This window comes from Rhinoderma darwinii, chromosome 11 (assembly GCF_050947455.1).
Source record: "Rhinoderma darwinii isolate aRhiDar2 chromosome 11, aRhiDar2.hap1, whole genome shotgun sequence".
In the NCBI taxonomy this organism is placed as follows: domain Eukaryota; kingdom Metazoa; phylum Chordata; class Amphibia; order Anura; family Rhinodermatidae; genus Rhinoderma; species Rhinoderma darwinii.
The window spans coordinates 83,964,164-83,975,895 of NC_134697.1; the positions used below are offsets into that span (position 1 = coordinate 83,964,164).

General features: G+C 42.2%; 1 protein-coding gene across 1 annotated transcript in view; it reads left to right on the top strand.

Annotated features, from left to right (window-relative positions):
* Positions 1-7,327, top strand: part of SLC43A1 (solute carrier family 43 member 1) — a 67,655-nt gene extending 60,328 nt beyond the window's left edge. Inside the window, exon 15 of the mRNA XM_075841883.1 lies at positions 1,341-7,327. Within this exon, the coding sequence (XP_075697998.1) occupies positions 1,341-1,517 (177 nt within the window). The 3' untranslated portion in view covers positions 1,518-7,327. The remainder of the gene's footprint in view (positions 1-1,340) is intronic.
* Positions 7,328-11,732: the final 4,405 nt, after the last annotated feature.

Consider the following 11,732-nt stretch of genomic DNA (forward strand, 5'->3'; position numbering starts at 1 on the left):
GCACAGCCAGGGGCGTAGCTATAGTGGGTGCAGAGGTAACAGTCGCACTCGGGCCATGGAGCCGGAGGGGGCCCAAAGGCCCCTCTGCCACATAGGAATCCACCAGTATATAAATGATATATGGTAGGTGAGGGACCCTGTTACGCATTTTGCATTTGAGCCCTGGAGATTTAAATTGTTCCTCTAAGCATAGCTTTAAAAAGCGCAGCATATTAATACAAGGATAACGCAAACAGCAATGTCACAGTACAGAGATAATTAACACTGGTACTTCATTATGTCAGAGTGGCCATTGATCCCCCTCGCGCCCTAGGGCCCAGGTGTGACTATTCCCTTTTGCATTATGGCCTTGTTCACACTGTGCAGATTTGCTACAGATTTTACATGCATTTTATAAGCCAAAATCAGAATTGGATCCAGGAGAACAGACCTATAAGTCCTTCCTTTATGTATGTATGTATGTATGTATGTATGTATGTATGTATGTATGTATGTATGTATGTATACTGCTTAGGTTCTGTTCCTGGTTTTGAAGTAAAAAAATACCTGCAAAATCTGCAGCAAATCTGTACTGTGTGAACCAGGCCTTATAGTTACATCCCTACTCACAAGAATGTCCACTATCTGATCGATCATGTGATAGCATTTCTGCTCCTCTGAGCTGCGGCATGACCGTATACACATCTATTCTACCACTGCTATATGTAGGAAATCTGCATCTTCCAAACCAAACCTTTCATAGAAGTAAAAATTTCTAGGTCCATAAAAAACGGCATATTTATTTCACCATATATTGAGCCTGAATCAGTAAACTTGTCTTTCTTCTGTAAGGCTCTTTTCAAATTGTGTTGTGGTCTGCTGTCTGAGGTCAAAACGTATATATCCACTGTATGGAATACAGTGAGATATGTCGCCCAGGGACTGACCCTGGGGAAACATATATGGGCAGTGACTTCAGAAGCTTCCCAGGGCCGGAGTACCTGGGCAGATCATCTGTTAGCACTCTGCCTGTGGGCTCCAGTCCTGGGGAGGCCCTTGATGTCACTGTCCATATATGGAAAGTGATGTCAGGAGCTTAGATGCGATAGACATAGGGCAGCAGGCCTAAAGGGCACCCTTTTAAGCTGCTGGAAATGGGAAATAAAAAAGGAATTACTGTGTATTGTTGCACTGTATCCTTTTTGGATAAAACAGAGGGAAACCTCAATTCATAATGATATAGTTCACCCAGCGATAGTGGTCCTCGACCTTTGAATCAACTGAGGTTACCTAGGATTTCTTCTCATAGCTTTATTCATATTTACCTTTTTGTACATGTTCTAATGTTCTTTCTCTTGCAGGTAAACGTAGGTCTCTTAATATTTTCTTTTGCCGGATTTGTCCTTCCTGGATATCTACTTGTATATCGCCGCCGTCTTCTTAAAGCTCAAGCAACAAAGAAAAAAGATCCAGCTGCTGTCCAACTGCAAGACTTGAATGGTCCCAATGGAGTGCCAGACGGAGAGACTACGGCTTAACGGAATTCAAAATGTTAAAACGGTATGAAGGCGTTCGGATGAAAAATGACCACAAGAGTAATTATGTATTTATTGTAATATAGTACAAGACGTTACATGCTGCCATCCATCTCCTGATATGTCCAAGGTCTTATAAATCCAGGAGACAAGATTCTAATTTATTGACATGATTTATAGTGTTTTGAGTCCATATGAAAACACTAAGGCCCGAGATATTGTCTTTTATTTTCTCGGCAAGTTCTGTTCATTTAAAATACATTGCGTACAATGTCAACAAGTGGGTGAAAATGCGGACTGCTCGACGTGAAAAACAACCGTTTCAACATGACCATAAACATGCCAAGGAATCCTGTTTCTTTTATATTTGTACAATAGAATAATTAGGGCATGTACCTATGACCAAGGATACAGCAGAGGCCTTTACTCCATGCCTAGAATGTCGAATAGAATTTGATAGAAACCATTGTAAATAAAATATGTTCTATAGCTCTCTTAGGCTTCTATGATGACCAGAAAATGTAAGATGTAGATAGTAGACTTATAGTTCCAGAAGGTAATAGTTATTAAAAGTTGAAACGTTTGCATTCTCAGACTAAGGCCAGAGTCACATGAACGAGTGCAAACTCGGACGTGAAAGACAGCCGTTTTTCACATTCGAGCTGCAACCTTGCGGGACACGTTTTCACGGACCCCTCGTAGACTTGAGTCTATCGAGGGATCTGTGAAAACAGACGAAATTTGGACATGTCCTATTTTTTACAGGCCCTTCACACGGATCGTTGAAACAACGGCTGTGTGAACGGCCACATTGAAATATATGCGTACGTTTGACGTCCGTTAAAAAAACGCCTGTCACACGGACGTACACTACTACTAATTTTTGTTTAAATAAGCCCTAAGACTTTGGCCTGAATGTCAATATCGGACACCATTCAGAAAGAACAGGAGTATGTGATTAATGGGGTTTATCCAATGATGCCGAGAATGGATTGGTACCAGTCCTGGTCATTAAAGAGGTTGTCTGGTTGAGAAAACCCATTTTCAATTATTAGAGGGCGTTCCTCTGTTGAGGATCCTCATTTTATTATTTAGTGGGGTGGAGAGCAGCTACAAAGAGCTTCTCTTGGTCTGGAGGACCCAACACGTCCATGTATTACATGGAAAGCCCATTGTAATGCTTTATTTTTCCTGTGGCGGCGCTGCCATGAAATGTAACACTTGCTGCTAAATATACCCTACATTTTTAGATGATTGTGGTACACCCTTTGATCAGCTGATCACTGGAGGACCCTACTGGTTCAAAACAAATGTCCAAAGCGGATAACCCGTTTAATTAAAGAATTACCAAGCATGTTCAAATATTTTCCATTGATGTGAATGTAAGTTACAGATAGTGAAACTAAGAGGGGGTTTCTGTAACTATTTTTACATTTATAAGCATTTTTTTTTTTACGGAAACAGGAACTGTTTTGACAACTATGACCATCACAAAATAAAACAAGTGCAATATACACATTGGAAAATGTAATGTAATAAAATAGATTTTGTGGGACCAGTCACTACATATAAGGACAGTCCTTAAAGGCTATGTACATCTTTGAACTAAACATTTTTTTTAAATCAATGTTTTAAGTGGTTCCAAACAACTTTTAGATTGACTTTAATTTTACAAAAGATTGCTTTTTAAGATACAGCTTCTATGTATACTGTATACTTAGAAGCTGTATCTTTCCATCAATACTGATTCCGTCAGGTCAGCTGAACTGACGGCTCGGCTTAAAGCTGGTCCTGCATGTCTCGTAAACTTAGATGTGATCATTATTAGCTTTCAGCCGAACTGTCAGTTTAGCTGACCTGACGGAATCTGCTTTGACGGAAGTTTACATAGAAGCTGTATCTTAAAAATCTAATTGAAGTCAATTTAAAACTGGTTTGAAATCACTTCAAACATTCATTTGTTAAAAAAAAATTGGGGTTCAAAGCAGTACACCCACTATCCAGCCTCCTGAACCAAAGTTTGGATAAAGTGCACTTAGAAGCTGAAGTAGACCGCTCTACTCAGAAAGGAAAAATTTGCTCTTGAATGGATATATAGCCGGCAAGGGAAAGTATGGAGCCGGCCCATGGGCCGAGCCTGCTCCATACTAAGCAGGTGTCGGCTTTATGAAACAGCCGTCACTTCACTGCAACGGGCGGGATCCCATTTGAGTGTGATCCAGCATGTTTAACCCCTTAGATTCCACGGTCAACAGCAATCGCGACATCTAAGCTGTTAGGAGGAGGGGCGGCCCCCTCTGACAGGCCATCAGCCGCCTCTGCGACGTGATCGCGGGATGCTGTTAGTTGTCATGGCAGCCTGGGGGCCTAATGGAGACCACCAGGTCTTCCCTCTTTGTTCTCGTATTAAGCCCTGCCAGAGGCTGGGCTTAATAGGAGCTGGTCAAAATCATGATATACTGCAATACATTAGTATTGCAGTATATCGTGCAAATGATCCAACGATCCCCTAGGGGGACTAATAAAAAAAAGTTCAAAAGAGTTATAGAAAGTTGTATTTTTATGTACGAAAAGCATTATAAAAAAATTACAATAAACATAATTGGTATCACTGCGTCCGTAAAAGTCAGAACTATTACAACTTAACATTGATTAACCCGCACAGTGAACGCAGTAAAAAAAAATAAAAAGCAAAACGCCAGAATTACTTTTTTTTCTGGTCACCTCAATAAAAAGGGATAAAAAAAACTTGCATGTACCTCAAAATGATACAAAAATAAACAGCTCGCCCCCACAAAAAATAAGCCCTCACATCGCTCAATCGAAAAATAAAAAAGTTCTGGCTCTCAGAATATGGCGACACACAACAAATTTCATTTTTAACAATTAGTTTTCTCTTTGTAAAAGTAGAAAAGCATAAAAAATACTATATCAATTTAATATCCCCGTAATCGTATTGACTCTCAGAATAATGTTAATATTATTTTTATTACACGGTGAACGCCGTAAAAATGGAATCCAAAAAACAATGGACGAATCAAAGTTGGTTTTTTTCTTGTTCCGTCCACAAAGAATATTTTCCAGTTTCCCAATACTTTATATGGCACAATAAATGGTGCTGTGAAAAACTACAACTCATCCAGCAAAAATTAAGCCCTCATACGGCTATACCTATTGAAAACTAAAAAAGTTATGTCTTGGAAAGGGGGGGGGGGGGGAGGAGAAAAAAACGAATGATAATGTTAATATTATTTTTATTACACGGTGAACGCCGTAAAAATGGAATCCAAAAAACAATGGACGAATCAAAGTTGGTTTTTTTCTTGTTCCGTCCACAAAGAATATTTTCCAGTTTCCCAATACTTTATATGGCACAATAAATGGTGCTGTGAAAAACTACAACTCATCCAGCAAAAATTAAGCCCTCATACGGCTATACCTATTGAAAACTAAAAAAGTTATGTCTTGGAAAGGGGGGGGGGGGGGAGGAGAAAAAAACGAAAATAAAAATCAGAAAAATGGCTGCGATGGGAAGGGGTTAAATTAAGCAATAGCTCAAAGTTATTGTCTAGGGTTAGAAAAAATGATCCATAAACAGCGCCACTCATGTCTGTGGACTGTGTCTGGTATTGCAGGTAAACTCCACTAGACACAGGACATGGACAAAAGTGATGCTGTTTCCGCAAAAAAAATGAACAACTTTTTTGGTAATCCCGGCCAACCCTTTAAATAGAACCCCCACGTTTGATTTATACTGGTTATAAAGTTAAAATATATTTTTGTTGCTATAGCTTCATTGCCTTTTTTTCCTGATATCACTTGTTAGTTGGTTTTAGTACTCCGAAGCCATCAACAATTTGCTGTTGACTGATATATTGATATTTTTGTTTTTATTCTTATGTGAATCTATTTAGCACTTGGAGCTCATACTATTGTGGATAGACTATGGGGAAAGTTCACGTTTCTACACCAATTTTCTGACATAGAAATGACACCCAAAAAAGTGGGTGGAGCTTAGTGAACTCGGGTGCTATGGAAGCAGCGTAGTTAGCCGTGCTACGCTGTTTCCATAACGCCCATTCACTTCTATGGGAGTTCCGGAAACGGCGTAGCTCAGGGAGCTCGACTGTTTCCGTAACTCCCGACCACCTAATCAGGAAGTGGCCGGGAAGCAGCGGGAGCCGAGCAAAGTAGAACGGGGTTCAGGGGGCCTCTTTCTAAAGATAAGTGCGGGTCCTAGAGATGAGACCCGCATCTATCGGACATTTATGGCATATCCTGTGGATATTCCATATGTCCAAGATGGGAAAACCCCTTTAATAAATGTGAAACTCTCATTTTTCAGACGCTATAGCGGGTCTACTCCCAAAAAATGTTCCTATTCTGTCTGGGAATGAAAGTCTTTCTGTGCTGTGTACTGCCATACTGCTGCGTTCCGTAATCTTGCCCATGTGGCCTGTACTTGAGACGCATTCCTTTAGTTTCCACCAATCTTTTCACTGCCCTTCCCTGCGTTAGGATTACCCATAAGATTGTCTACGATTACAGCCTGGTTGCCAGCAATGATGGGTAATGTAGTTTGGTGCTGGCATGGCAAGAGGTGAAACAACTATTGGCACGCAGATGGTTACTCTGCTTCTAGTACTATACACATACGAGGGTGTTCGGCAGTCTGCTTGGGATCACATCCATCCATGCTAATTATATATTTTTATGGCTTTCGCTGCAGGCCGCCGCTGCAGGCCGCCACTGCAGGCCGCCGCTGCAGGCCGCCGCTGCAGGCCGCCACTGCAGACCGCCACTGCTTTTGCTGCTGTTTCTAATCTGGTCAATGAACCAATTTTAAGAGTGATGTAGTCATATAGGATGTGGATCATAAATTCAGGACCATGACAATTAAACATTTTCATTGTGTCAAAAAAATCTCAGGTTCTTTAGTTGAGTCAAATTCTAGTTTTCCCTGAAATGTCAACCAATATGTTTGGTATTTTATTAAAAAAAATTAATTAAAGGGTTATTCCCGTTAGAGAAAGTGATGGCATATCGCTAGAATCACTTTGTGATTTGACTATCGGGACCCCCAACGGTCCTGAGATTCCGAGACAGTTTTTCCTGACGGCCACCCACTTTGCAGGGGACTACCACATAGCTCAAGTGAATGGGATTGTATTGCATCCCCCTTCGCAGCGGGTGGCCAGTAGCGTCGCGGTGCCGGGAGACAATGTTTCTGAGGATTCTAAGAATCTGTGGGGTCGAAAAAGACCTAGCAATACGCCACCATGCTTAATATGGTAGGAAAACCCCTTTAATATATACTACTGTAGGTCAATGTTATGATGTTACACAAAAAAACAAATAACTGAGAGCTATATACGAAACATTTCTTCATCATTTTTAGCCGTACAAGCCTGGAATTACAGGCTCTGATTATATCTGTATCCTCCGTACGATGGAGACCAACAGCACCTGACAGACCCCTTTGACTTAAAATGGGGTCTATCGGGTTCTGTCGTGGTGCGTGTCATTTTGACAAGAAGAATAACGTTGCATACAGCGCTACTCTTCCCGTCAAATCCGACCGGATCGGTGACGGAGGCTCAAAATGGGGCATCCGACGCAGATGTGAACATAGCATTAATTATTTTGCTACACTTCTGTAATTGGCAGCAGGACACAAGATATACGAGAAGAAATAGATTGTTATTTTCAGTTTAATATTATTTATGCTGATATATTTTCTGTATAATACATTCACTTTTGTGTGTTGTGTTGTGTTGTGATATGGTGTTTAAATAAAAAAGACTGTAAAATAATTGTTGCCGCAAGAATCTTGTGTCATTTAGTTAAAGAGCATCTAACGCCTGACAGTACTTTATGTTCTGGACCATCCATAAGATGCGCTGGCCCTTTAAAGGATTTTTCACACATTTTACACTTATGACATCATATCATATAGACATAACTGTCAAGACATTAGCGTTCCAACAACTGGGATCCCACCAGTCTTGGGATTGACAGGGGTTTGATTCCAGGTTTCACTTCAGTTGTGCGGCCTATCCCTTCACTGAAATCATTGGCAGTTATAATAACCCCCGAAAGCAAAGAACTAATTTAAGATTGACATGTTATATGCAGCCGTATGCCCTGAAATCAGAGCGCTCCTTAGCAAATACTACATTTGACAGATGGCTCATTTTGAGTTTTCCTATGGGGATCTATGATTATTAAAGTAAATATCTACCATAATTTAATATATTATATTTTTACGGGTCAAAGCTATGTTTTTCACACACAAAGCTCCAAACAACAGCTTATCTTCACACAGTCATAGTGTTAAAATGCATATGGATTTATAAAGCTAGTATTGAACCGTAAGGCATCTGTAAAATCTGCAGTGAGCTCCCCTAGTGGCAGTTTCAGGCAAACACTCTGATTGTGTGACAGGAAGCAGTTCAGCGCCAGTTCCAACTCCATAGCAGTTGTGTGGTCTGCCTCTATGGTATACACGCCACTGGTCATTAGTGTCAAATTAAATTAAATCCCTTTATAGATTTAGTGAATCCCAGTTTTTGGATTATTTTTAGTTATTTTGGTTCCTATTGAAGTATAACAAATATATAAATAGTCTTTCTTTATAAGGAACGGACATTCTATCCTCCCCTAACAACCTTCCAAAACACCAATACACAGAGGTTGCCAGAAACAGTGCAGCAACAGCTATTCATTTTTTTGTCCAATACACACGATACACTTGTACCCGGCTGCTTTCTGTGTCAGTCTCTAACCAGACGGGCAGCGTGCCTGCCTAATTTACGCCTTTTCACCCCATAAGGACCGGCCGCATGCCCATGTCCGCTCCCATTGATTGTTGGCCTGCCGCAAAGCAAGGGGCCCACCAGATACCCTGTGTTATGCCCACAGTTGCTGACTGCCAGCATGTCCCACTTACCGGCAGCCGCAACATCAGGACTGTATTTTTATGGCGGCGACTCCCTCAGAGACGTAGACACACAGGGCTGCAGCTCTCTCCTGTGTCCTGTAGGGTGTGTGCGTGCGCTCACTCCCGGCCTTAAAGGGCCAGCGTGCGCACCTGTCTAAAGTTTTCCAATCAACTCAGTAACACCCTGGACTTTAAAAGGGCTCTGCCCTTCCTCTTCTTGCCTGAGCGTTGTTAGTTTTCCTGTGTTCGTTTATGCAAATGGTCCCTCAGTTGTATCCTGCTCCCAGTGTTCCCGGTTCCTGCTTCCCGTATCCTGTTGCTTTTAGTTCCTAAGCCTATTGTTGGAGTCGTGTTTGTGTTATCTGCCACGTCTGGTGTCATCGGCCATGCCAAGCATCACCCGTGCTACGTGTCTACTACTCCGAGCATCTGCCAGTACATCCTCCTAGGTACTCTTGTCCGAGGGACTGTTATTGTCTATTGTTTGGCCAGCTGCTTCTCCGCTACGGCGGAGCAGTATAGTGTGTCCACGTACCCCACAGCCGTGACACACTGCCATTGTTGGGTGAAGTGCCTTTAAACATGTATAATTTAGAATGAGATAAGGTCATGTTCACAGGTTTCTAAGAGAACGGGGCAGCACTGTTATTGCTTGACTGTTTTACCATATATCTGAGTCAGGCAAGATGGCCGAGAATGCTGACTGAAGGTTTGAGCGGGTGACGGGCACATCTATAAATGCATGTCCTCTGGTGGGCCAAGACTCTGACCGAGTAATGGGTCCTTATTGGTCCAGCAGAAGAAAACCCCATTTGGAGCCAAGCACTTGCCATTAGGGTCTATTTCTTATGGGTGATTCACAAATACTCTATTAGACCTCATTGTCGATAGGTCCTGTGTACAACGATTACAACAAGCGGATGTGCACATATTCTGTAGAGATGGTCGGTGGGCGCTCAGAATAATTCCCTCTGATGGGCACAAGGGACCCAAGTCCGACGCTGTCTATGGATATATGATAAAGGATATATAGAAGAGCTGGAGATTGTGCAAAGGGGGATAACTCGATTGTTCGATTGGATTGGAGGTGTCGCTTACAATGAGAGGTTAGAAAAATTGGGTATATTTAGCTTGCAAAAAGGATGATCTTAACATGTAAAAATTGTTATGACCGTGGTCGCTGACCGCCGGCACGTCCTACTCATCGGCAGCCGCGACCGCAGGAAACTCTCATCTTGCCAGCATCTCCCTCCCCGGAGACGCCAACACAGACGGCTGCAGCTCCCCACTGATTCCTGTAGGTTGTGTGCGCTAGTTCCTGGGCTTAAAGGGACATCGCGTACCAGTGTAATTTTCCCTAACCAACCCCTATGCACCCTGGACTTTAAGAAGGACTCTGCCCTCTTCCTCCTTGCCTGAGTGTTGTTGTGTCTGCCCATTTCAGTTATTGCAATGGTCCCTTAGTTGTATCCTGTGTTCTCGTATCCAGTAATTGTGTTTGTTCCAGTGCGAAGTCTAGTGTTGGAGTTGAGTTCTTCATCTGTGCCAAGTGTCATCTATGCCAAGTGTCATCTATGCCAAGTGTCTGCCATGCCAAGTGTCTTTGAAATTTTCTATCCAGGTACTTTTATCCTAAAGACGATCATTGACTTATGTTTGGCCACCTGCTACACCGCTACGGCGGAGCAGCCTAGTGGGTCCACATACCCCAGAATTATGTCATAAATAAATTTGTGGTCAATACAAAGGACTGGCACATGATTTATTCATTACAAGAACTGCACAAATTGCCAGGAGATATTCTATATATGTGGAGGAACAGCTATTCAGAAAACAATATAGGAAAGGGTTCTTAACAGTTAGAGTTGTCATTCTATGTAATGCTGTACCCCAAGAGGTAGTAATGGCAGTTTAGGGCTCAAGGGTAAATTGAGATTGGTCTTTTCATACTCACCAAGTTGCCTAATCGCCACTCAGTCAGCCATCAGGAGAAAGCATCACGAGCCAAGAAAACCAGTCTCCCTGCCGGGGAGTGAGATTCAGTGAGATGTAGGCAGCGTCAGACTGGCCCATCAGGGGACTGGGGGATCTTTTGGCGGGACCTCCCCTCCTTATGCTATTACTTCTCATTGGCCCCGTCTTGTAATTAGTGTTGCCAATTTTTCCACCAAAAAACAACGGCCAAATACAGAGCGGTTGTGATCGAGTGGTAGTGATTGACGGGCTGTGGCTCCATTCAAAGGCCTTTTTTGAGATAATTTCTCTGTGGACTTGAGTAGAATAGGGTTAACCAACATCCTTGGTAGTCTAGGGCAGTGAAGGAGTTATTGTAAGCATCCCTGGTGGCCTAGGATAGTGATTCATGCCAACATCCCTTGTGGTTTAGGCAGTAACGGGTTAACATCAGAATACCTAGTAGTCTAGGGCAGTAAGTGATTAATATCAGCATCCCTGGTGGTCTAGGGCAGTAATGGGTCAATGTCTGCATCCCAGGTGGATGAAACGACGTATAACTAACATTACGCATATCATATAATGGAATCAGTAACACATTATGCATATAATAAAGTGCATTTGCTAGTTTAAATGCAAATAAATAGGTCTAGGTGTATGGAACGTCTAGAGAACATCTGTACAGTATACACTGGGGATGATGAACCCCCCCCCCCTTAGATCACTGTTGGCCCCGTGACCACGCATGATGTGCACATAAGTTATGAAATAACTCCTATCATACATACAGAATCATGCCAGACATGTTAGATCAGAAAAATAGCGGAATAGAAAAAAGGGAACATGTAATGCCATCAGAATATTACAATGAAAAACTTATTTTAACCCCTTCCCGACATTTGACGTATCCATATGCCAAATTTGGGTAAGGGAAGTATGGAACGGGCCCACGGATTGAACCCGCTCCATACGATGCCAGTGTCGGCAATGCAATCGCGGGGGTGGCGATGGTTGCTATGGCTGCCTGGGGGCCTAATGAAGTCCCCCAGGTTCGCCATTTTTGTGCTCCTATTAAGCCCTGCCTCATTAGTATTGCAGTTTATAGTGCACGCAATCTAACGATTGCCGGTTGAAGACCCAGGGGACTAATAAAAAAAAGTAAAAAATTAAAAGTTAAAAAAAAAAAACCTTTTCGCATTTTCCCCCTAGAGCATAGTAAAAAAATAAAAAACATAATTGGTATCACCGCGTCCGTAAAAGTCTGAACTATTACAATATATCATTATTTAATCCGCACGGTGAATGCCGTAAAAAAAATACATTGT